The sequence below is a fragment of the Dendropsophus ebraccatus genome, chromosome 10 (assembly GCF_027789765.1).
Source record: "Dendropsophus ebraccatus isolate aDenEbr1 chromosome 10, aDenEbr1.pat, whole genome shotgun sequence".
Classification (NCBI taxonomy): Eukaryota; Metazoa; Chordata; class Amphibia; order Anura; family Hylidae; genus Dendropsophus; species Dendropsophus ebraccatus.
In genome coordinates, this window is record NC_091463.1 from 6,608,355 (window position 1) to 6,635,582 (window position 27,228).

Sequence of the window (27,228 nt, forward strand, 5' to 3'; positions counted from 1 at the left end):
GGTGTGATTAACCCTATCCGCCATAAATCTCCTCTAGAGCTGCAGGTGTCAATGTCTCCGCCAACATGTCAGCTCTCCCGACACAGCAGGGGGGATGTCAGCAGCCGCTGCGTTAACAGAATTCTTGGCACAGAGCTGCGCTCCCCTCCCAGGGATAATAGTCAGTGAAATGGCTACAAGGAAGCTGTCCGCGCTCAATTGACCATGCAGATTTATGGAGATCTCTCCCGCTCCCGTTAACTAGAGACAATTGATGGCGCACTTCACGTGTGGTAATAATGGAAACATCCTGACAGTGACAGGGAATCGACAATATGGATGAGGCCCGGAACACGGCCCCGGCCACCACTTAGCGTCTAACCGGGGGAGGGGGGGGGGGGGAATAAGATACCTTCTAATTCTCGTATCACAGTTCCCTTGATGGTGGGATCACTGCTTCACTTTCTACAGATAAAAGGATGAAATCATATAGAGGCAGATGAACCAGGAAGCACAGGATGAAAAGAAAAACGGGGTACAGCAAGGAGCAGGCGGGGGTCTGAAGGGGCGCAGGATACATGTACACAGGGTGCGTTCAGGACATGAAGGTCACTTATATCTCCCCATACACAGGAACATCCCTGTATTCTCTATGGGGTAAAGGCCCTATTACACTGAGTGATTATCGGCCAATACATGATGTCGGCTGATCGTAGCCTTTTAACATCTTTGTTGAAAGACAAAAGACAACAATTGCACCGATCTGCTGCCATCGCTTTGTGCAATAGGAGTGGCAGCAGCAGATCGCCCCTATAGCCTATGGGCTCCCCAGAAAATCTAAAGATCACCGGGGAGCCCCTCTTGTAGCTCCCTCGGGACAATGCAGATGATAATAGACGCCACAGATCGTGCACAGGCCCCTAGCCCGAAGGAGCACAGAGAAACAGGAGCTGCACCTATACGGACTGTATTGTGCTCTGCGGCTGCGTCACAAGTGCACAGGATTTCTCCAGCATTGCTTCTCACAGCTGAGGGTTTGTTACAGTGTATTGAGCCTAGATAAAACAATGTGTCCCGGGCAACAGACTGTTACATCAGGAGAGTGTTCAGGAAGGTCCAGACAGGATCCAGCTGTAACAAACCCTCAGCTGTGACTATGCAGTATCAGGGCAAGTCACAGACCCGGGGCAAATTCTCCTCAGAATGACATTTCTGCATTGGAAAATTGCACCGTCCCTGCAGAAGCCTCCTTCACGTGTAGAGATGAGGATGGTGATTGTGTTATATGTACATGTCCCTGGCCTGTGTGAACACTGCCCTGCTCATTACATTAATCCAATATAGATGTATTCTATATATTGCACTGCACATCATATCCGGTTATTGTGGACCCAGTCTAAGAGGCCGGTCCTGCCTGTACACGAGCGACAATCACAAAGCTGTGAGGGTACATTCACACTGACGCATAGGCGAGGAACTTCAAGCTGAATCCTTGTGCGTCTTCCGCTTGTAATTCTACCTGTACAATATGACATAACATAACAGCCAGAGTGCAGGAGAGGTTGTAGTTTGGCATCAGCTGCAGAGTCACTGGTTGGAGAACACCAGTTGGCCCTATTACACAGACAGATGATCTGACAGACTGCAATGGATTTGAAGAGAGGAGAAATCTCAGTCTTTCCTTTATGACCTGTTCTCTGTTTACAGTCTATTTCTGAACAGGGAGAGAAAGGAGCTGCTGCACCTCACACCTATGGCCGACACTAATGCCTCTCGGCTACATTTAAAAACCAACGCCAGGATGTTGGTATATAATTTGATCAAACCATATTGCCCCATGTACCACGTGCCGGTCTCCTGGTTCACATGAGTCCCTACACTAACTCACCACCATGTCAGTCAGCGACCGCCAACCCTGCAAAGCGAGCGCAAACAGGGCAGGGAGGCCATAGAATGGCCCTGCAACCCCAATTTCACAGGACCAATCTCCAAGCCCCCCTACCCAAAACCCAGCAGGCACCGCCGGCGGAGAAAGAGGTCACCAAGCAACACAAGTGTGAACAAGATCTAAAACACTCACCATTGCTCCTGCAGCAATGAGGAGTGCAAACACTCAGAAAAGGGAGAAACGTAAAATACAAACAAGGAGAGAAAGGAGCGCTGCACCTCACACCTATGGCTGACACTAATGCCTCTCGGCTATATTTAAAAAAACAACACCAAGATGTTGGTATATAATTAGATCAAACCATATTGCCTCATGTACCACGTGCAGATCCCCTGGTTCACATGGGTCCCTATACTAACTCCACACTTTGTCAGTCAGCGACCGCCAACCGCCATTCCGTGGCCCCCCTTCGCTGGCAGCACGCGCTTTGCGGGGATTGTGTTCGCCGACCGGCACAGTGATGTTTTTGGTTAGGGACTCGTGTATCAGAAGCCTGCACGTTGGTACATGAGGCAATATGGTTTGATCAAATTATACACTAACTTCTAATGTGGGTTTTAAATGTAGCTGAACAATGCAGCCATTTCTGTCTTTTTGGCTTGTGCATATAGTCTATTTCTGGCTTTGGCTTTAATTACTATTGAAGTTCAACCTATTCAGGTTCAAACCCCTCTAAAACAACCGTGAAGATTTACACTGCTCTCTATCGCCCCCCTGTACATACAAAAATATCAAATTGGAGCCAATTGCACAAATTGTATCCCATTGACGTCCACAAAGTACGTTTTGAGTAACTTTCTTTTCCTGACATCACTTCACGGCCGGTCTACCCAAGGCCAAAATAACTACATGCTGTAAAACATATGGCACACTTTATGACTTTTCAGCCACGCTCACTTTATTTTTACGTCAATTCAAAATAAAAAAAATGAAAAAAGAAAAATCAGACCCAGCATCAAATACCCATCGTCAATATGGAGCAAACCAAAATTTTGGTGGATTTGGCTGAGCGAGTCGCCCCCTGCGGTATGTTGGCGTTCTCCGCAATGGCAGCTTCCAGGGCTGATGACCCTACAACAATTGCACCGATCTGCCGCCATCGCTTTGTACAATCACTACAGACAATGGCTGACAATGCTGTACAGAACCTGCTGCAGAGCGTCACTCCTAAGGTACGTCTACGTGTCCTCTTATTAATATCTCCTCTTCCATATAAGAACTTATGTAAGCAGTCTGAACAGATGGCGTCGGGTACTGAGCATATTCTTGCTTGAAATAAACTTTTTTAGAGGAGTGGGAGGTGGGAGCGGATGGGGGGGGGCGTTGAATGTTTTTTTTTTTCTGCATTTCTTTTCTTGACTTGAAGATGAAATAAAAACTGGAAAAAAAGGGTTTCAGGTAAAAGCGGCTTCCACCAGAGGGACACCAGACGCCATTAGCATTCGTTTCATCCGCCGTGTGGACGGCCGCGCTTTTATTTGTTAAACGGCTGATTATCAACAGCGAGTGAAAAATTTATCTAATAGTGGAATGAATTAGTAAATATTTTATATGCGGTTCAGCAGATTAAACGGATCTCGGCGCGGCCTGCAGGGAAAACACCAAAAGTTTCTGGGAACGATTAAAAAACACTTTCATGGAGGCGATCAGAGAGAAGCGCGGGTGACGCTATGGGGGTCACGGTCAAATCCGGGGGGGAGCGGGGACGACTCCCAGCTTTGACCTTGAAGATTACAGAAGACAAAGGGATGAGTTTACCTTACATCAGGCTCTAGGCCCAAGTTCCCTAAACTGTCCAGATGCTGCAAGACTACAACTCCCAGCATGCCCAAACAGCTGTAGGTGGCTTTGCTGCATTGCAGACAATGTAATTTGTCTCATACAATCCATTGCGTCAGTGTTACCCAATGTGCAGACCTACAAGTCTCATCCTCCCCCACAGCCTTTGCCAGCAAGTGTAGTCCCAGGTTGGGAAACATTGCTCTGCACACATCCAAAGCTGCATCCATAATCCTGCTGGCTTTCTGTTACCAGGGAAATGTGCATGTGGCAGCTGGGGGCATGTTCACACACAGGTTCTATTCAGAAGGATGCAGACATGTATTCTATATCAGAATTTGTACGTAGACGAGACGGAATCAGAGACCCTTTATTCTCAATGGGAACATGTGACTGGGATATCACACGGATCTGAGGCCTGTAAGCAGAGCGCCTGTAAGCAGAGGCGTGTGACTCCTTTAATGTTGATGGACACAAATTACTCTTGGTCAAACCCTAAGCTTTCCCTAGATCAATTCATCTGACACCAGATATCGCTGACTTTCATTGTCTCTGATAGTATCAAACCAAATCACTGACCCTCGATGTCCGCCAAAGTGTCCCTAAAAAAACTCTAAACTAGAAAACTGACCCTAATATTTCCCTAGATCGATCCTGAACATGGACACCAGACATCACTGACTCTCATTGTCCCTGAAAGTATCGCTAACCTGCACAACCCCCCCCTGATCTGTCCCGAGACCGACCTATAAACCAAACCTTACTCAAGGGAAACTAAATCAAAAACACAATCCAGAAATACGGATGAACCAACCGGACTGACTAGTAACAAAAACATCTAGGACATCAGGAGAAGTACATAACTGGTTATACACATAAAGAACATAAGCCATAATCCACACTATAAAACTCACAGACAAGAGACTCGAACCGATTATAACCTCCTACTCCAAACCAGTAAGATCAGCTGATCCAAAGTAACAGCTATGTGGATACTTCCCTCCAAACATACAGGCACATCCTGCAGTCGGCAGTGAGAAGGCTTCCAGTCGGTGCGATGAGCTGCGGGGAGTGTTGACAGCACAATTAGCATCTCGACCGTTCTGTGTCACCTGATCACACTTCACCAACAACTGTGGCCTTGGGGGGAAAAGTTTTCTTGTTGTGTATAAATCGCGGTCACTCAGGACAAGACGGTTCTTCTCTCTCCTGGGAGGAAATCTCAAAGGAAGAAGCGTTTGGATGGCAGCCCTGGCGGTGAGCGTCCTGCCAAGAATGAAGTCAGGGAGAAGGACTCAGAGGAAGAAGAGATGGGGTATGGGGGGGGGGGGGGGCAGATCAGGCTCCTCTATTACTTCTACAGGGGATTACATGCTTTTATTCTCTGGTATCAGCCAGGCAGAGACTTCATAAAGGAAAAAAAAATAGAGAATGAAGTTCATTACTATTATCTGCCACATCAGACAGGGGGGTGGGCTGACCATAAGGGCCGTTCACTCTATGGAATCAGCGCAGAAATTTTGTGCAGAACCCCCACGCACAGACCCGACACCGAATCCTGCCTGTTTGAATGGGAGGGCTCACACACCTACGCTCACCGCTTAAAAAATTGACATGTCTATACAACCTATTATTCCCTGTTATCAGCCACTCCAGGCTGACTGTAATGTTCTTCAATGGGATCAGTAATAAGAAGCGTAGAGACCTCCATGATATCAGCCGCTTCTCTTATATCGCTCCAGCACTGATATAACCTCCTATTACATCATATGTGACTGATATCAGCGGCTCCTCTTATAACGCTCCAGTACTGATATATCCTCCTATTACATCATATGTGACGGATATCAGCGGCTCCTCTTATAACACTCCAGTACTGATATATCCTCCTATTACATCATATGTGACTGATATCAGCTGCTCCTCTTATAACGCTCCAGTACTGATATAACCTCCTATTACATCATATGTGACCGATATCAGCCGCTCCTCTTATAACGCTCCAGTACTGATATAACCTCCTATTACATCATATGTGACTGATATCAGCCGCTCCTCTTATAACGCTCCAGCACTGATATAACCTCCTATTACATCATATGTGACTGATATCAGCGGCTCCTCTTATAACGCTCCAGTACTGATATATCCTCCTATTACATCATATGTGACTGATATCAGCTGCTCCTCTTATAACGCTCCAGCACTGATATAACCTCCTATTATATCATATGTGACTGATATCAGCCGCTTCTCTTATAACGCTCCAGCACTGATATAACCTCCTATTACATCATATGTGACTGATATCAGCGGCTCCTCTTATAACGCTCCAGTACTGATATAACCTCCTATTACATCCTATGTGACTGATATCAGCCGCTCCTCTTATAATGCTCCAGCACTATTATAGGCTGCTGGATTTAGGGTTATTAGCCCTATTTTGCTTAGGAGAGATTTGGGCCGGGAGCTAATATCCCCCTCTTGTCTCCTAAGCTCCAGTCTTTAGGTTGCTTTCCCTTTAAGTGCCACAACTTATGGGATTTTATTGCTGATCAATAGCGGCTTATTGAGGGCTGTGAGTTCTTCACAATGATCTATCGATCTCAGGGAGAAATACCAGCTCACCGTAATAAAACACACAATGGCCGATCACAATATTGGGCGAAGGAAAAAAAAAACTGTTAATAAAAAGGAAGAAAAACATAAATAAATTATAATAAAAAAAATCAGAAATCAGAAATGATGTGTCGGCCCCTGATCGATCGGCTCCTGGCGCGGGACGTGTCCGACCCTGACGTCGCTGTGATAAGTTCATAAACATCAGATGCATTATGTATGAGAAGGGGCGGCGGGTACAGATCACCATATTACCGCCATGCGTCATCAGCTGATCGCAGGACAAATAACAGGGTCCCATAATCAATGTCTCCCCCAGACAGGTCTCCCAGCTTTCCAAAGCCCCTGATTATACAGACATCACTGTATCACTATGGGGGGGGGGGGGTCACATGGGTGTGGCCTCTATATACAGGGGGGGTCATTATGGGTGGGATCTGTAGTATATAAAGGGGGTTCACTAAGATTGGGATCTGTACATATGGGGGGGGGGCACCCATCTGTATATAAAGAGGGACCACTATGGATGGGGTCTGTATTTTGGGGGGGTCACTATGAGTGTGGCCTCTATATACAGGGGGGTCACTATAGATGAGATCTGTATATACAGCGGGTCACTATCATTGTAACCTGTATATACAGGGGGTCACTATGGGTGGGATCTGTATACACAGAAGGTCATTATGGGTGGGATCCGTATATAAAGGGGGTTCACTAAGGATGGGATCTGTATATTGGGGGGGGAGGGGGGTCACTATGGGTGGTATCCGTATATATAGGGGGGTCACTATGGGTATGACAACTATAAAAAAGGTCACAATGAGTGGGATTCAAAAGGATACAATAAAAGATGAGCAGTCCAGAGATAAGTAACCCCTTCTCCTACAGGACAGTCGTATACACTGTGTCCTGCCTTGTCCAGGTCCTCAGGGGCGGGGCATGACACAAATCTGCTCTCTGATGGGTGACAATTTTCAGTGCCGTTGTTACTATTCTGGGAGAGATTAGACAGAGCAGATGACAAGCCAACATGGCCTCCACTCCGTTATATAACACAGCCCGGCCCGATGACGCCATCCGTAATTGTATTAACCCGGATCGGGATTCTTCAGTAATATTTTTTTTCTTATTAGCACAAAGACTGAAGAGGCTTTTCCTCTTGTAATTGCTGTGAATGCCAGAAGGGAAGAAGAAAGAGAAAAAAAAACCTGCGCATAAATAAGATGCCGCTCGGGCCGAGCATTTCCATGCCGCTTCCACCGCGCCGCCACCAGAGACTTCATGCAAATTATTTTTCCTGGGGCGAAGTTATCCCGGGCGGACAAACCTTAGCAGAAAACCTAAGGAGAGGCGGAGTTACCCTGCAAGAAGAGTGCCAAAGACTCCAGAAACTTCTCATGTACAGTGAAGGACAAGAGGAGGAAGCTACAACGTATGAGGGTCCCACATGAGAAGCCATCAGGTAGCCCTATGGGGCCCAAGGAGCCATCAGCCAACCCTATGGGGCCCAAGGAGCCATCAGCCAGCCCTATGGGGCCCAAGGAGCCATCGGCCAGCCCTATGGGGCCCAAGGAGCCATCGGCCAGCCCTATGGGGCCCAAGGAGCCATCGGCCAGCCCTATGGGGCCCAAGGAGCCATCGGCCAGCCCTATGGGGCCCAAGGAGCCATCGGCCAGCCCTATGGGGCCCAAGGAGCCATCGGCCAGCCCTATGGGGCCCAAGGAGCCATCGGCCAACCCTATGGGGCCCAAGGAGCCATCAGCCAACCCTATGGGGCCCAAGGAGCCATCAGCCAACCCTATGGGGCCCAAGGAGCCATCAGCCAACCCTATGGGGCCCAAGGAGCCATCAGCCAACCTTATGGGGCCCAAGGAGCCATCAGCCAACCTTATGGGGCCCAAGGAGCCATCAGCCAGCCCTATGGGGCCCAAGGAGCCATCAGCCAGCCCTATGGGGCCCAAGGAGCCATCAGCCAGCCCTATGGGGCCCAAGGAGCCATCAGCCAGCCCTATGGGGCCCAAGGAGCTATCAGCCAGCCCTATGGGGCCCAAGGAGCTATCAGCCAGCCCTATGGGGCCCAAGAAGTGGTTCCTTTCAATGTATCCAAGCTCACACAATCTGGTTCCTTACAATGTATCTGAGCTCACACAGTGTGATTCCTTACAATGTATCTGAGCTCACACAGTGCAGTTTGTTACCATGTATCTAAACTCACACAGTGCGATTCTGTACAATGTATCTAAGCTCACACATTGTGATTCCTTACAATGTATCCAAGCACACACAATCTGGTTCCTTACAATGTATCGAAGCTTACACAGTGTGATTACTTACAATGTATCTGAGCTCACACAGTGTGATTACTTACAATGTATCTGAGCTCACACAGTGTGATTACTTACAATGTATCCGAGCTCACACAGTGTGATTACTTACAATATATCCAAGCTCACAAAATCTGGTTCCTCACAATGCATTCAAGCTCCAAGTGTGTATCCAAGCTCACACAGTGCAGTTCATTACAATGTAACTAAACTCCCACAGCCTGGTTCCTTACATTTTATCCGAACTCCCAGTGCGGTTGCTGGATTTACGATGCAGCTCTTAAAGGGGTCTTTAAACTTTTTACCACCTATAGACACAGTGTGACTCTCCTTGCAGTTGCACGAGGATGGGTGCCTGGAGGGTGATACACCCCATAGTGCAGGACAGAGGATAAACGGTATCTAAGCTCTGGGTGGGGGCAGGGCTCACTACCTGGACTACAGGAGCAGTGCTTGTTCTCTGCTCGCAGCCGGGGCGGCCAAAGTTGCTGACACAGGGATTATGCTAAAACCTCGCTGAGCGCTGCTCCCAAATTCTGAGCGAGAGCTTGTTAAGCGGCTGAAGTTTGATGTCAGGTTCTACATTATCACTTCTGCCAGAGATCTCGCTGCCCTTCACTGGCGTCCTCTGCAATCTTGGCCTGGTTTTTTTCGCTCCTTGCATGCTTAGCTGCCTGCCACATAGTTACTCAAGCAAGCAGTAATGTTAGAGGAGGCAGCGGCGGGGAGGAGGCAGAGGGGAGATGCCCTTATCTCAGCTCATCAAATATACAAGGTGGAGGGAGAAAATGGGGGCCAGGGAGGGGGGGCACATGAATTATTGAGACGACGGGAAAACAAAATACAGAACGGCAAAAAATAGCTGCCACTTGTGAAAGCGAGCGCAAAACTGGTGCGGGGGGGATGGGGGCGCCATGCTGCGTGCGGGCAATGAAGGTCACTGTGCCCTGGATGTGCAAACAGAAGCAAAGACACTGACCTGGCCTTAAAGGGGTTGTTCATCCTAAAATTTTTATCTTTCAAATCGAGAGACTTCAAGTACTTTGCAGCTGATGTACGTCCTGTAGGAAGTGGTGTATTCTTTCCAGTCTGACACAGTGCTCTCTGCTGCCACCTCTGTCTATGTCAGGAACTGTCCAGAGCAGTAGCAAATCCCCATAGAAAACCTCTCCTACTCTGGACAGTACCTGACATGGACAGAGGTGGCAGCAGAGAGCACTGTGTCAGACTGGGGAGAATACACCACTTCCTGCAGGACATACAGCAGTTGCTAAGTACTGGAAGACTGGCGATATTTTAATAGAAGCAAATTACAAATCTCTGGCACTTTCTGGCATGAAAGAAAATTTCTTTTGGTGAACAACCCCTTTAATACCCATCAGGTCTGTGCAGGTGGAGGGGACGGCTGAAGAGCGGGAAGGAACAGACCTCCAGGCTGCCGGGGGCGTCTATCAATTCCTTCCGGTTTGGGATTTGTTGTGAATCTGCAAATGTTTTATTTGCTGCCAAAACACAGAAAAACCAACAGTCTGTATTTTACCCAAAGGAGTTTATAGAGATCTGTAATATGGATCTCTCATCGCCCCACAGGAGTCGATATCCAGAGAAGGATTTTAGACTCTATTGAATTCTATTGAAACAAGGATCCATACACTGCATCTGTATTCTAGAAGAAAAGAGTCTACAAACCTGTATATCAGACGTCACTGCTGACGGACGGGAGCGCACAATACGGATGTGCTAGATTATATCAAATGAGACGTCAACTATGGTGGTGATGGGGGAACCTTAAATTCCCGTCATGCCTGGACCGACAAAGCTTTAGCTTTGGCTATCCAGGCATGATGGGAGTTGTAGTTTTGCAGTAGCTGGAAGGCCAAAGGTTCCCCATCAATGAACTATGGGGAAGCTGATGTAAAATCTAAGGCACCACATGACAACTGAAGGGCTTTTTATTGACGGTTCATCCTTAAAGGGAATGTGTCACCTAGATTTTCTTTTACTGATTAGAGTCAGATAGTGAAACTTGCTCTGTTAAATAAACTTCCCTTCATCCTCAGCGCTCCCTGCACTATAGGGAGATATCAGCAGGTTAGATACTTCTACTTATGGGGAAACTATCAGCAGATTAGAAGTATCTAACCTGCTAATATCTCCCTACAGTGCACTGGGGGCTGAGGATGAAGGCAAGTTTATTACCATCATCCTCAGCTCTGTTTCCATGATATTAGAAGTTTAATCCCTGTGCACTGGGGGCATGACTACCAATCTACCCCTGGCCGGCCCACCCCGTCTCTTTTAATAAGTAATGGCAGAGCCCCAGCCGCAACCGATTGGTGCATTGGTAGTTTTACCCCCACTGCACCAAAATGGCTTATTAGCATAGGAATTAAACAACTAATATCACGGAAATCAATCCCAAGCTTAAGCTAAGAAATTTCCCTCAATATCCACAAGTTACATGTTTCATCCTCAGCTCCCTGTGCTATATAGGACATATCAGCAGGTTACATGCTTCATCCTCAGCTCCCCTCTCTATAGGACATATCAGCAGGTTACATGCTTCATCCTCAGCTCCCCGTGCTCTATAGGACATATCAGCAGGTTACATGCTTCATCCTCAGCTCCCGGTGCTCTATAGGACATATCAGCAGGTTACATACTTCATCCTCAGTCCCCCCCCCCCTCTATAGGACATATCAGCAGGTTACATGCTTCATCCTCAGCTCCCCGTGCTCTATAGGATATATCAGCAGGTTACATGCTTCATCCTCAGCTCCCCGTGCACTATAGGACATATCAGTAGGTTACATGCTTCATCCTCAGCTCCCCTCTCTATAGGACATATCAGCAGGTTACATGCTTCATCCTCAGCTCCCGGTGCTCTATAGGACATATCAGCAGGATACATGCTTCATCCTCAGCTCCCGGTGCTCTATAGGACATATCAGCAGGTTACATGCTTCATCCTCAGCTCCCGGTGCTCTATAGGACATATCAGCAGGTTGCATGCTTCATCCTCAGCTCCCGGTGCTCTATAGGACATATCAGCAGGTTGCATGCTTCATCCTTAGCTCCCCTCTCTATAGGACATATCAGCAGGTTACATGCTTCATCCTCAGTTCTATGTGCCCTATAGGATATATCAGCAGGTTACATGCTTCATCCTCAGCTCCCCGTGCTCTATAGGACATATCAGCAGGTTACATGCTTCATCCTCAGCTCCCCGTGCTCTATAGGACATATCAGCAGGTTACATGCTTCATCCTCAGCTCCCCATGCTCTATAGGACATATCAGCAGGTTATATGCTTCATCCTCAGCTCCCCGTGCTCTATAGGACATATCAGCAGGTTACATGCTTCATCCTCAGCTCCCCATGCTCTATAGGACATATCAGCAGGTTATATGCTTCATCCTCAGCTCCCCTCTCTATAGGGAGATATTACAAGGTACTAGATACTTCTAACCTGCTGATAGTTTCCCCATAAGTATATCACTTTACTGGGGATGTGGTAATAGGGAGCCCTTCTGCCCCTTCACTCTGCTAATGGGTGGGTGTCCCAGAGATGGGGAAAACATAAGACAAAGCATGAGTATAGGAGGAAATGGCGGACAGGTGTAACAAGCCCCTGAGGCACAAGACAAACCGAACCTCAGGACTGAGAAGCTGCAGCTGTTGTTCGAACGAGACTTTAATCTGCGTCTGTAGAGGACGGATGATCAATGAACATTGGTGCATTTCTCCGGTCCCTCACAGTAATGAGTGGGTGTCAGGCTCCCATCTCCTCTGATATATGCAGCTTAAAATATGAAGTGTCTAGACGCCCCATACGACTCCCTGCGCCAGCGGCAAAAGAAAAGCGAGAAAAAAAAATCCAGAAAAAAGGGGAAAGTTTCAATTTGGGACTTTTGAAAGATTGGAAAATGATAGAAGAATCTATGAAGATGAATGGCTGTTTGCTGCTCGGCGACTCTAATAAATCAATCACACATTCTCATTTCAGCAGATTACTGCGGTAAGCGGAAAAAAATAACCGTCTCGCAACTCCCCGGAAAACGGCTGACGGCATCAACACCGGCGAGAGTCACTGACGGGCCGCCGAAACAAAGTGCAATTAGATCTGGGGGCCGGCCGCTGGAAAACAAACCCAACCAGGACGCTGTGAGCCGTCCGACATTAACAAAGGAGTCATTGGGACATCATACGTCTTTCACAGATCAGACCTATTATCCCGTGAGGTCTGACTGCTGAAGCCCCCAGTGACCACAGAGGTGCACGGCTGGGCCCCGTCTCCCCTCATTCCTGATCTGCTCCATAGAGAACATAGGGAATTCAGCGCCCACTTTCCTCACACAGAAGCAGTCAGCAGACTAGGTTACCAGCAGCCTTCTCTACTTTCCCCACTCTCTCAGCCGAAGCGAGCTAGCCTGTATACGCCACACCACAATTATGATAAAAAAGAAGTACGACTTTGAATGGATTTCCTTTAATAGTTCATTAAAAAAATTATTTCAAATCTACTGGTGCCAGAAAGTGCCAGAGATTGGTAATTTACTTCTATTAAAAAATCTGAGTTTTCTAGTACTTATCAGCAGCTGTATGTCCTGCAGGAAGTGGTGTATTCTATCCAGTCTGACACAGTGCTCTCTGCTGCCACCTCTGTCAATGTCAGGAACTGTCCAGAGCAGCAGCAAATCCCCATAGAAAACCTCTACAGTTCTGAACAGTTCCTGACATGGACAGCAGGTGGCAGCAGAGAGCACTGTGTCAGACTGGAGAGAATATACCACTTCCTGCAGGAAACACAGCAGCTGATAAGTACTGGAAGACTCAAGATTTTTTAATAGAAGTAAATTACACACTGCTCATGTGACGTTATCTACGCCACAGAGCGCTGTCTCTGTTCCTTTCTCTGTACACATTTATAGCATAGCCACAGGAAAAGTGGAAACCCAAAAAAAGAAGGGGGGGGGGGGCTTGACTGCTTTGGCAACCCCCACAGACATGAATGAAAAGAGAAACCCATATATCTGCAGCCCCCTGACTTGACATAGCAGTGCCCGGTACTGCAGTTCTGACCGGACAAACGCTGGGCTCTGTGTCTGGATAGATGGAATTGTGGCAATCAGATTGCAATGTGTGGACAGAGGAGCCCGTCGTCTGACATATCGCCCTGTAGTGGTGCAGATGGACCTGCAGCATCTCAGTTTTCATACTTGCCATCAATGAATTAAAGTATATTCTTTTTTTTATTTAGTGGAGTGAAAAAGCTAAAAAGAGCTACGACTTCTCACAGCTGAGGGTTCGGTACAGTGTAGGATACTACAAGAGAGTAACTAGACATGATGCTTAGAGGGTGACTGACCTGCCACAAATGATTCTATTGTCTAATATCTGCAAATGTCCGCCATGGTGGATGTCTACCATGGCGGAGAACATCACTTGCTATTACATATCAGATTGCAGAGATTCTAGGATATCACTGGCCAGGCATGATGGGAATTGTAGTTTTGCAACAGCTGTAGGGTGGAAGGTTCCCCATCCCTTCCCTAGATCTACCTGCACACACAATACTATTGTTCAGTATTAGTATGGAATCAGTCAGCATGGGCGCTCTCATCTCAGGTCTGATAACAGGGGGGGGGGGGGGTCATGATGTCAAAGAAATAGAAGTAAAACAGCGGTCTGCAACCAGAGGGCCTCTAGCTGTGTAACTACAACATCCAAACTGTGGCTGCCAAAGCTTGCTGGGAGTTGTAGTCTCAGGACAGCTGGCAGATAACTAAGTATAGACCACAGTGATAGGGAGTGCGAGTACAGCAGCCCCATGTAGATAAAGCAGGACAGTACCCTCATCTCACCTTATTGGACCACTTATACGCCTGGAGCAGCTGGCTGTACAGCGGGGTCTTGTCGTGGACAGGGTCCAGGCTCAGCAAGCCGCTGTTATGGAGGGGGTGGTTCTCAGATGGTTTCCCAACCAAGTTGCTGAGACGTTCCAGTTCACTGAAAGGGAAAAAAAAAAAAAAAAAAAAGTGAAAAATATTAACACCACAACTCCCAGCATGTCCTGACAGCCTGTACTATCATGTAAATAGAGGGGAAATATAAACGGGAGAGCAGGGTTCATCATCCGATATGATACTACAATTCCCAGCATGTCCTGACAGTTACAGGTAGAGAATGCAGCGTGCCGAGTGGTGTTACAGGTAGAGAATACAGCGTGCTGTGTGGTGTTACAGGTAGAGAATACACTGTGCTGTGTGGTGTTACAGGTAGAGAATACACTGTGCTGTGTGGTGTTACAGGTAGAAAATACAGCGCTGTGTGGTGTTACAGGTAGAGAATACAGTGCTGTGTGGTGTTACAGGTAGAGAATACAGCGTGCTGTTACAGGTAGAGAACACAGTGCTGTTACAGGTAGAGAATACAGTGTGCTGTTACAGGTAGAGAATACAGTGTGCTGTTACAGGTAGAGAATACAGTGTGCTGTTACAGGTAGAGAATACAGTGTGCTGTTACAGGTAGAGAATACAGTGTGCTGTTACAGGTAGTATGTAAGACAGAACGGCTGGATCCAGACCTATTGTGCCACTTGATCCTCTATGAAATCCCAAGCGCAGGTGAGTGGTTACCACAGTCCGCGATAGACACAGAAGAGATGGACCATCAATTCAGGAGCGCAAATACTTTAATTTATAATCACAACGCGTTTTGGCACCCACATATAAGGGAGCCTTTCTATAGCAGGTCATAAAGTACTTTGTTATGGCATGCTTGGGAAAGGCTCCCTTATATGTAGGTGCCGAAACGCAGTCTAGATGTTCTGCAACACATTTGGGTGGGGAGAAAAACGCTGAGGAAACGCAATGCATTCTGGAACCTGTAGTACTATGTACAACTGCTCAGCCAGGAAGTACAGCCACACAATACAGAACAAAGACCCCAAAACTAAGTTAGACAGGTAAGCAATGCTATTTGCTGCTGCAGAAGTTTTTTTTTTTTTACCTCTACCCGGAGTTCCCCTTTAACAGATTGTACCTTGACATGATGAAGGAAAAGGGGACAGGTAGGAGAGCAGGAACCTTCATCAATTATAACACTACAACTCCCAGCACGTCCTGACATCCTGCACCATCATGTAACAAGGGGGGGGGGGGGGGGAGTGATAAATAGGAGAGCAGGGTCCGTTATGTTACGACTCCCAGCATGATCTGACAGCCCGTACCATGGCGTGATGGGGGAAATAAAAAGCAGCACAGAGTACTTCAGAAGTGCACTGTGAAAGACTATGGCCAGAGCTTTGATATGCCGACAGACAGCAGTGCCCAGCATCAGCATGCCAACCAGCTAATGTTAGTACCAGAGCCAGCACCAGGTCAGTGACAGTCAATGCTGGGGCTACGGGCACACTAACTGCCAGGACCCACACAGATGCTGCAGGACAGGACTGCTCATAGTGACACACTGCAACACACAGGCAGAGATCTGGCCACTCTCTAGTCATCATCTGTGGCAGCCATGAAAGCTTTCACTTTACCACAGAAGTATAACACATTAAAGCTGAGCTCTGATTGGTTGCTTAGCCTGCTTTTCTAATGACAGCCAATCACAGCACAGCTTTCACTTTACCACAGCAGTATAACACATTAAAGCTGAGCTCTGATTGGTTGCTTAGCCTTTTACCCTGACAGCCAATCACAGCGGTGTAACACATTATAGCTGAGCTCTGATTGGTTGCTTAGCCTGTTTTTCTCCTGACAGCCAATCACAGCGCAGCCTTCACTTTACCACAGCAGTGTAACACATTATAGCTGAGCTCTGATTGGTTGCTTAGTCGGCGTCTCTTCTGACAGCCAATCACAGCGCAGCCTTCACTTTACCACAACAGTGTAACACATCACAGCTTAGCTCTGATTGGTGGTTTAGCCTGCTTTTCTCCTGACAGCCAATCACAGCGTAGCCTTCACTTTACCACAGCTGTGTAACACATCACAGCTGAGCTCTGATTGGTTGCTTAGCCTGCTTTTCTCCTGACAGCCAATCACAGCGCAGCTTTCACTTTACCACAGCAGTGTAACACATTATAGCTGAGCTCTGGTTGGTTGTCACGGACAACAGTGTCACTCATAGACTACAATCGCTGACAGGACCCGCTGGGTCTTGTAGTGCCACCACCTCCAGCCCTCCCTCCTCCTTTCCGTACTTGAGGTCCCGGTTGACGGAGTGCAGGTTGTCCTGGAACTCGCTGATGAATGCTCGCTCCCGGGCCTCCTGGCTCTCCTTGTTCTTCATGCCATCTTTCAGGCAATCAAAGACCCGTGTGACGCTGGAGCGCAGGGCCTGGATGGAGTGAATGGCCTGGGAGAAGGCCTCCAGGTTCACCCCCACATTCATCGGGTCCGCCATCACCCCGTACAGCCGGAGGAACCGTCCCTGGGTGATGACGTCACCGGCGCGCACAGGACGCCGGGAGTTGTAGTGAGCGATGCCTTGTGAGTCACGTGGCCGAGTAACTTCTGACCGGTTACTCAGTATACATATTACATAGTCATTCAGGGGTCTGGGAAAGCTGGGGGGCAACCAAGATAGTCTGAGGGCAGCAGATGGTGAGCACTCAGGAGCCCAGGAAAGCTGGCTTATGTATGCTCTTAGTCTACCTCCATATTCATCCAGCTTTCCCAGGTTCCTGAATGACTGGCCCGCCTTGTTACAGTGTGTGTGGATGTGTTGGCTCAGACAGTCAGGAGCCCAGGAAGGCAGGGTGACGTAGTAGTGGTCACCCACATATATGGAGCTCCCCTTTAAGGCTCATCTCTGCTTGCTGTCAGTGAATAGAAAGTCTTGTGTGTCCTGACCTTAGGACGTGTTCACACTTCTGTCATATAGCGTGCAGCGGACGGACCCCGGGATGGGTCACTGGGATCCGCCACTATAATGGTGTGAACAGAGCCCAATGCTTCTCACAGCTGAGGATTCGTTACATGTGATCCTGCCGTACAGCACTGTGCTCATAGTATGCCACAATGTATCAGCGGGATGAACACAATTGTGAGAAAGCTGTCAGGACATGATGGGAGTTGTAGTTCTGGAGCCGCTGGGGAGCTACAGGTTGGGGATCACTTCATTAGACGGCCATTGCTGCCATGGCATGGTGGGAGTTGTAGTTCTGGAGCCGCTGGGGAGCTACAGGTTGGGGATGAGTTCATTAGACGGCCATTGCTGCCATGGCATGGTGGGAGTTGTAGTTCTGGAGCCGCTGGGGAGCTACAGGTTGGGGATCACTTCATTAGACGGCCATTGCTGCCATGGCATGGTGGGAGTTGTAGTTCTGGAGCCGCTGGGGAGCTACAGGTTGGGGATCACTTCATTAGACGGCCATTGCTGCCATGGCATGGTGGGAGTTGTAGTTCTGGAGCCGCTGGGGAGCTACAGGTTGGGGATCACTTCATTAGACGGCCATTGCTGCCATGGCATGGTGGGAGTTGTAGTTCTGGAGCCGCTGGGGAGCTACAGGTTGGGGATGAGTTCATTAGACGGCCATTGCTGCCATGGCATGGTGGGAGTTGTAGTTCTGGAGCCGCTGGGGAGCTACAGGTTGGGGATGAGTTCATTAGACGGCCATTGCTGCCATGGCATGGTGGGAGTTGTAGTTCTGGAGCCGCTGGGGAGCTACAGGTTGGGGATCACTTCATTAGACGGCCATTGCTGCCATGGCATGGTGGGAGTTGTAGTTCTGGAGCCGCTGGGGAGCTACAGGTTGGGGATCACTTCATTAGACGGCCATTGCTGCCATGGCATGGTGGGAGATCACATCACTAGCCGGATGCTGTTGGACCATGATGGGAGTTGTAGTTTTCTAACATCTAGATCACAGGTGCCAAAGTTGCGCCCCTCCAGCTGTTACCAAACTACCAATTTCCATCATCCCTGGAGAGCTAAAGCTTTGTCCAGGCATGATGGGAGTTGTAGTTTTGCAAGGGATGAAGCAACGCGAGTTTGATCGCCCTGATCTCACTTTGAGTCTCACTTTGGCTAACCCTGCATAGTCAGCCTTTGGCTGTCAGGGCATGATGGGAGTTGTAATTTTCTAATAGCTGGAGAGCTTTCGGTTTGGGAATGCTGCACTACATGGACTTTAGCAGTCAGGGCATGATGGGAGTTGTAGTTTTCTAATAGCTGGAGAACACTGGCCTAGATGACGGCTGGCAGTGGAGCGGCGCAGGCTGACCCGGCATCATCGCTCGTGGTCACTTTGGCGCAGTGTGGAGTCAGTTCCTTCTCTCATATTGATTCTCTTCACTGTCTGCAGATACATCAAGCGCTGACTGCAAGGAGCGAGGTCACCGTCCGTGTAGCTGGTCGCCTGGAGGATGGAGGTGTGAGTAATGTTACATTGGAAGGATGCAGGGTGTGCTGAAGTGTGAGGGACTGTGGCATGGCAGGGTGGGCACTATGACTGGGGGGGGGGGGGGGGGTTCACCCCATACACTCTATATATCCTGTGAGGTGTGATGTCACATTGTAGGAAACTATACTGCCCCTTGTGGACACCCCCTCAATGACCAGGTGCGCTCCAGTTCTGCAGCTTTCTCTTTCACTTCCTCACAACTTCAAGGAGGATGTGGAGACTTGGGGGGAGTTGAGGTTAGGAGTAGTAGGAGTCTAAGAGGCTGGAGTAAGAGGAGTCGGGGGGGGGGGGGGGGCAGGCGTAGGAGGAGTTGGGGGGAAGAAGGTGGATGAGGAGGAGTCAGGAGGGCAGGAGTAGGAAGAGGGGGGGGGATCAGCAGGATTAGCAGGAGGAGAAGGAGGCTTGGGGGCACCAGGGAGAGGCTAGGGGGCAGGAGGAGGAGGCTGGGAGAAGCAGTGGGAGACTGGGGGGCAGTAGGGAGGCTGAGGGTCAGCAGGAGGAGGCTGAGGGTCAGCTAGGGGAGGCTGAGGGTCAGCAGGAGGAGTCTGAGGGGCAGCAGGAGGATAAGGAAGAGGCTGGAGGGCAGGAGACTTGGGAGCAGCAGGGGGACTGGGGGGCAGCAGGAGGAGTCTGAGGGGCAGAAGGAGGATGAGGAGGAGGCTGGGGGGCAGGAGGAGAAATAGACTTGGGAGCAGCAGGGGGACTGGGGGGCAGCAGGAGGAGTCTGAGGGGCAGAAGGAGGATGAGGAGGAGGCTAGGGGGCAGGAGGAGAGATAGACTTGGGAGCAGCAGGGGGAGGCTGAAGGGCAGCAGGAGGATGAGGAGTAACCTGGGGGGCAAGATGAGGAGGAGGCTGGGGGGCAGCAGGGAGGAGGCTGAAGGGCAGCAGGAGGTTGAGGAGGAGGCTGGGGGGGGGGCAGAAGGAGAAGGAGGCTTGAGGGGAACAGTGGGAGGCTGAGGGGCAGCAGGAGGATGAGGAGGAGGCTGAGGGCAGTAGGAGGCTGAGGGCAGTAGGAAGATGAGGAGGAAGCTGGGGGCAGAAGGAGAAGGAGGCTTGGGGGCAGCAGGGAGGAGGCTTGGGGGCAGCAGGGAGGAGGCTGGGGGCAGCAGGAGGATGAGGAGGAGGCTGAGGGCAGTAGGAGGATGAGGAGGAAGCTGGGGGCAGAAGGAGAAGGAGGCTTGGGGGCAGCAGGGGGAGGCTGAGGGGCAGCAGGAGGATGAGGAGGAGGCTGGGGGGCAGAAGGAGTAGGAGGCTTAGGGGCAGTAGGGAGGAGGCTGGGGGCAGCAGGAGGATGAGGAGAGGCTGGGGGGCAGCATGAAGTTGAGGGGAAGGTTGGGGGGCAGCAGGAGCATGAGGAGGAGTCTGAGGGGCGGCTAAGGGTGGCTGGGGGGAAGCAGCAAGATGAGGAGGAGGCTGGGGGGCAGCAAGATGAGGAGGAGGCTGGGAGGCAGCAAGATGAGGAGGAGGCTGGGGGGCAGCAAGAGGCGGCCGGAGGGGGGGGGGATTATTCTATCTTCTCCTTGTCCATTTTTCTCCTGTAACTTTCCAATAAAGAGAAGATCGATTTGCTTTTCATAAGTGGCTGCTGTGAAGTTCCAGCTTTCCATGTTGTTGGTTCAGCAGAAACTTCTGCTCTCCATCTCCGTCTGTCCGCTGCTTTAAATATTCTCATAGATGGATGATCCGCCAGAGGAAATTAACCCCTGCCGCTCCTGAGCATTGTGTACCAGCCCATAGAGTATAACCTCCATGTGAGGTCATGTGACACTATTTACCTGTCACCGCCCTGCGGGGTCCTCTGAGAGATCTATGAGAAGGGTCTCTACTCTTATCAGGAAACTTTGTAGATTTTTCTATAACTGATCAACAATGCAGAATATTTTACAATCAGTGGTTGTTCAGGTCCCATTAATGCTGAAATAGAGGAACATTGTAACAAATCCATGAAATATAACATTCTACCTGCGCCTTCCTAATCACCTAACAGTGATCACGGTTTCATCTTCACTAATGTAAACTTTTTACTCATCTTAAAGCAATCTACAAAGCCTGGTATAGAGGAGACCCACTGGCTTATGGGACCGTACAGTGTAAGCTCTGCTGCAGTGCATTGGGGAAGATATAGGGATTGTGATTATATGGCATATGAAATAACTGTCCGGAACAAAGTCCATTGCGTTAGAGAAAGTCGCCTAAACATCTTCACAACTATGAACCAGAAGAACTATTAATGCAGCTTAATGGGGTACTCCAGCGAAAATCTTTTTCTTTAAAATCAACTGGTGTCAGAAAATTATATAGATTTATAATTTATTTCTATTAGAAAATATCAAGTCTTCCCATACTTATGAGCTGCTTTATGTCCTGCAGGAAATTTTTATTTTAGTTTTATTTTTTATGTTTCTATTTTCAGTCTGACACAGTGCTCTCTGCTGCCACCTCTGGCTGAGACAGGAACAGTCCAGAGCAAGAGAGGTTTTCTATGGGGATTCATAGAAAACCATGACAGAGTTCCTGTCTCGGCCAGAGATGTCAGCAAAGAACACTGTGTCAGACTGAAAATAAAACTACATTTCCTGCAGGACATACAGCAGGTAATAAGTATAGGAAGACTTGAGTTTTTTTAATAGAAGTAAATTACAAATCTATATTACATTCTGACAGCAGTTAAAGGAGAAGTTCGTCAAAAAATTTTGTGTTGCCCCCCCCAAAAGTTATACAAATCCCCAATATACACTTATTACGGGAAATACTTAAAGTGCTTTTTTCCCTGCACGTACTACTGCATCAAGGCTTCACTTCCTGGATAACATGGTGATGTCACTTCCTGGATAACATGGTGATGTCACTTCCTGGATAACATGGTGATGTCACTTCCTGGATAACATGGTGATGTCACGACCCGACTTCAAGAGCTGTGCGGGCTGTGGCTGCTGGAGAGGATGATTAATTTGAAAGAAAAAGATTTTCGCTGGACAACTTCTTTAAAGTACAAACATCTCAATCTTGACCTACTCAATATGCAATAAGATCCTGAGTTACATCCTGTATTATACTCCAGAGCTGCTCTCACTATTCTGCTGGTGGAGTCACTGTGTACATACATTACATTACTGATCCTTTATTATACTCCAGAGCTGCACTCACTATTTTGCTGGTGGGGTCACTGTGTATATACATTACTGATCCTGAGTTACATCCTGTATTATACTGCAGAGCTGCACTCACTATTCTGCTGGTGGAGTCACTATGTACATACATTACTGATCCTGTATTTCATCCTGTATTATACTCCAGAGCTGCACTCACTATTCTGCTGGTGGGGTCACTGTGTACATTCATTACATTACTGATCCTGAGTTACATCCTGTATTATACTCCGGAGCTGCAATCACTATTCTGCTGGTGGGGTCACTGTGTACATACATTACATTACTGATCCTGAGTTACATCCTGTATTATACTCCAGAGCTGCACTCACTATTCTGCTGGTGGGGTCACTGTGTACATACATTACTGATCCTGAGTTACATCCTATATTATACTCCAGAGCTGCAATCACTATTCTGCTGTTGGGGTCACTGTGTACATACATTACATTAATGATCCAGAGTTACATCGTATATTATACCCCAGAGCTGCGCTCACTATTCTGCTGGTGGGGTCACTGTGTACATACATTACTGATCCTGAGTTACATCCTGTATTATACTCCGGAGCTGCAATCACTATTCTGCTGGTGGGGTCACTGTGTACATATATTACATTACTGATCCTGAGTTACATCCTGTATTATACTCCGGAGCTGCAATCACTATTCTGCTGGTGGGGTCACTGTGTACATACATTACTGATCCTGAGTTACATTCTGTATTATACCCCAGAGCTGCACTCACTATTCTGCTGGTGGGGTCACTGTGTACATACATTACATTACTGATCCTGAGTTGTATTATACTCCAGAGCTGCACTCTCTATTTTAATGGCTTCTGTAATAACATCTCCCAGTAACCCCTGCTGCTTCAGTGTCTGTACAGCGCCGGCTCTATTGACTTGTATTGTGGCGGTTGTCTCTGTGGCCGTACGTTGCTCAGTCATATATTAGGGGGATCTGTGAGAATATCTTGTTGTTCTGTTAATCTCAGGGAATGTGTTGTGACAGGATGGCAGCCCTGTGCGGCAGGAGTTTGCTGTATTAATGAATTATAGGCTGTCGTGCTCGCCTGTCACTGACTGACAGCTGCCTCCCCATGCACAGTGGTAAAAGCTGTCAGTCAGTACGGGGAGCCCACATCTTGTTATTACATCGGCTCCTCCTGCTCACAGCTAAACCAAGTTATTATCAAGTAACCAATTCTATGCAACCAGGCAAACAGCCCCCCATATCTCAGCTTCCAGGCCCCCTGTGTGCCATGGAGGGGAGTATTAGCTGCAGTCACGTTTCCAGCGACTCCTCCACCTGCGTCTCCTCCTATCTCTCCCTAGTTAATCTTATTTATTCCTGTCAACAATCAAAATTGAAAATCAAAGTCAATTGGAAAAATCCGACTAGGGCCAATTCATGTTGTGAGTCCTCACAAATCACGGACAGGCCACATCCGTCTTCTACAAGGTCACACCCCATTAGTTTAATTGACGTGTCTTATTCTAGAAGCATAAATCTTTTTACTTCACAAAAGTAAAGGACTACGAGCAATTGTATCATCTACTTCATCAGCCACAAACTAATCACCAAGAGATCAGGATGAACATACAGCATCCTCATCAGATAGACCTGCTGTGCACAAGCTGAAGGGATACATACAGATATACCTTCACATCACAGTAAACAGTAGACAGTCTCTAGACACTATTATAATGCTGCTGTACAAGAAAATAACTATATAATACTGCCAACTATATACAAAAATATACCTACTATAATACTGCTCCTATATACAGGAATATAACTATTATAATACTGCTCCTATATACAGGGATATAACCACTATAATACTGCTCCTATATACAGGAATATAACTACTATAATACTGCTCCTATATACAGGAATATAACTACTATAATGCGGTTCAGGGAAGAAACAGAGTGCTGCACATCACACCTATGGCTGATACTAGTGCCGCTAGGCTAAATAAAAAACACATCAGAATTTTGTGTATGAATTGATCAAGCCATACTGCCCCATGTACCTCGTGCCGGTATCTGATACACATGGGTCCCTACACTAAGTCCACACCGTGCCAGTCAGTGGCCACCAACCCCGCAGGCGTGCACAGCCAGGGAACGGGGGCCATGGGACGGCCCTGCGACCCCCATGCCACAGGACCAGACCCAAAAACACCACACCAGAACCCGGCCAGCACCGCCGGCGGAGAAGGTCGCCCCCAAGCAGCACAAGTCTGGATAAGGTATTGCGCTCACCATAGCTGCAGCAAACAGAATGGGAAAAAACAGGAGGGATTAAAACCATGTGCACTCAGGTGTCTCCTGCTAATTGCGGTCATGTGGGTCTCACCAGGAGGAGTGCAATACACGGAGAAAAGAGAGAAACAAAATGCGGTTCAGGGAAGAAACAGAGTGCTGCACATCACACCTATGGCTGATACTAGTGCCGCTTGGCTAAATAAAAACACATCAGAATTTTGTGTATGAATTGATCAAGCCATACTGCCCCATGTACCTCGTGCCGGTATCTGATACACATGGGTCCCTACACTAAGTCCACACCGTGCCAGTCAGTGGCCACCAACCCCGCAGGCGTGCACAGCCAGGGAACGGGGGCCATGGGACGGCCCTGCGACCCCCATGCCACAGGACCAGACCCAAAAACACCACACCAGAACCCGGCCAGCACCGCCGGCGGAGAAGGTCGCACCCAAGCAGCACAAGTCTGGATAAGGTATTGCGCTCACCATAGCTGCAGCAAACAGAATGGGAAAAAACAGGAGGGATTAAAACCATGTGCACTCAGGTGTCTCCTGCTAATTGCGGTCATGTGGGTCTCACCAGGAGGAGTGCAATACACGGAGAAAAGAGAGAAACAAAATGCGGTTCAGGGAAGAAACAGAGTGCTGCACCTCACACCTATGGCTGATACTAGTGCCGCTTGGCTAAATAAAAAACACATCAGAATTTTGTGTATGAATTGATCAAGCCATACTGCCCCATGTACCTCGTGCCGGTATCTGATACACATGGGTCCCTACACTAAGTCCACACCGTGCCAGTCAGTGGCCACCAACCCCGCAGGCGTGCACAGCCAGGGAACGGGGGCCATGGGACGGCCCTGCGACCCCCATGCCACAGGACCAGACCCAAAAACACCACACCAGAACCCGGCCAGCACCGCCGGCGGAGAAGGTCGCCCCCAAGCAGCACAAGTCTGGTGGCCACTGACTGGCACGGTGTGGACTTAGTGTAGGGACCCATGTGTATCAGATACCGGCACGAGGTACATGGGGCAGTATGGCTTGATCAATTCATACACAAAATTCTGATGTGTTTTTTATTTAGCCAAGCGGCACTAGTATCAGCCATAGGTGTGATGTGCAGCACTCTGTTTCTTCCCTGAGCCACATTTTGTTTCTCTCTTTTCTCCGTGTTTTGCACTCCTCCTGGTGAGACCCACATGACCGCAATTAGCAGGAGACACCTGAGTGCACATGGTTTTAATCCCTCCTGTTTTTTTCCCATTCTGTTTGCTGCAGCTATGGTGAGCGCAATACCTTATCCAGACTTGTGCTGCTTGGGGGCGACCTTCTCCGCCGGCGGTGCTGGCCGGGTTCTGGTGTGGTGTTTTTGGGTCTGGTCCTGTGGCATGGGGGTCGCAGGGCCGTCCCATGGCCCCCGTTCCCTGGCTGTGCACGCCTGCGGGGTTGGTGGCCACTGACTGGCACGGTGTGGACTTAGTGTAGGGACCCATGTGTATCAGATACCGGCACGAGGTACATGGGGCAGTATGGCTTGATCAATTCATACACAAAATTCTGATGTGTTTTTTATTTAGCCAAGCGGCACTAGTATCAGCCATAGGTGTGATGTGCAGCACTCTGTTTCTTCCCTGAGCCACATTTTGTTTCTCTCTTTTCTCCGTGTTTTGCACTCCTCCTGGTGAGACCCACATGACCGCAATTAGCAGGAGACACCTGAGTGCACATGGTTTTAATCCCTCCTGTTTTTTTCCCATTCTGTTTGCTGCAGCTATGGTGAGCGCAATACCTTATCCAGACTTGTGCTGCTTGGGGGCGACCTTCTCCGCCGGCGGTGCTGGCCGGGTTCTGGTGTGGTGTTTTTGGGTCTGGTCCTGTGGCATGGGGGTCGCAGGGCCGTCCCATGGCCCCCGTTCCCTGGCTGTGCACGCCTGCGGGGTTGGTGGCCACTGACTGGCACGGTGTGGACTTAGTGTAGGGACCCATGTGTATCAGATACCGGCACGAGGTACATGGGGCAGTATGGCTTGATCAATTCATACACAAAATTCTGATGTGTTTTTTATTTAGCCAAGCGGCACTAGTATCAGCCATAGGTGTGATGTGCAGCACTCTGTTTCTTCCCTGAACCGCATTTTGTTTCTCTCTTTTCTCCGTGTATTGCACTCCTCCTGGTGAGACCCACATGACCGCAATTAGCAGGAGACACCTGAGTGCACATGGTTTTAATCCCTCCTGTTTTTTTCCCATTCGGTTTGCTGCAGCTATGGTGAGCGCAATACCTTATCCAGACTTGTGCTGCTTGGGGGCGACCTTCTCCGCCGGCGGTGCTGGCCGGGTTCTGGTGTGGTGTTTTTGGGTCTGGTCCTGTGGCATGGGGGTCGCAGGGCCGTCCCATGGCCCCCGTTCCCTGGCTGTGCACGCCTGCGGGGTTGGTGGCCACTGACTGGCACGGTGTGGACTTAGTGTAGGGACCCATGTGTATCAGATACCGGCACGAGGTACATGGGGCAGTATGGCTTGATCAATTCATACACAAAATTCTGATGTGTTTTTTATTTAGCCAAGCGGCACTAGTATCAGCCATAGGTGTGATGTGCAGCACTCTGTTTCTTCCCTGAGCCACATAACTACTATAATACTGCTCCTATATACAGGGATATAACTACTATAATACTGCTCCTATATACAGGAATATAACTACTATAATACTGCTCCTATATACAGGAATATTA

General features: G+C 48.7%; 3 protein-coding genes across 9 annotated transcripts in view; 2 read left to right on the forward strand and 1 right to left on the reverse strand.

Moving 5' to 3' along the window:
* MED27 (mediator complex subunit 27) overlaps nt 1-17,106 on the reverse strand; it is a 160,499-nt gene extending 143,393 nt beyond the window's left edge. For both annotated transcript variants that reach the window (XM_069943620.1, XM_069943619.1), the window contains exons 1-2: nt 16,859-17,106; nt 14,514-14,658 (exon numbers count right to left, since the gene is read on the reverse strand). In XM_069943620.1, the coding sequence (XP_069799721.1) occupies nt 14,514-14,658; nt 16,859-17,061 (348 nt within the window). In that variant the 5' untranslated portion in view covers nt 17,062-17,106. The remainder of the gene's footprint in view (nt 1-14,513; nt 14,659-16,858) is intronic.
* GTF3C4 (general transcription factor IIIC subunit 4) overlaps nt 1-27,228 on the forward strand; it is a 660,517-nt gene that overhangs the window by 157,741 nt on the left and 475,548 nt on the right. The window lies entirely within an intron of this gene.
* The window catches only part of NTNG2 (netrin G2), a 139,830-nt gene continuing 129,334 nt past the window's right edge, over nt 16,733-27,228 (forward strand). For 5 of the 6 annotated variants that reach the window (XM_069943613.1, XM_069943614.1, XM_069943617.1 and 2 more), the window contains exons 1-2: nt 16,733-17,147; nt 18,965-19,033. The gene's annotated coding sequence lies outside the window, so the exon portion shown is untranslated. The remainder of the gene's footprint in view (nt 17,148-18,964; nt 19,034-27,228) is intronic. The other variant, XM_069943611.1, reaches the window with a different exon arrangement.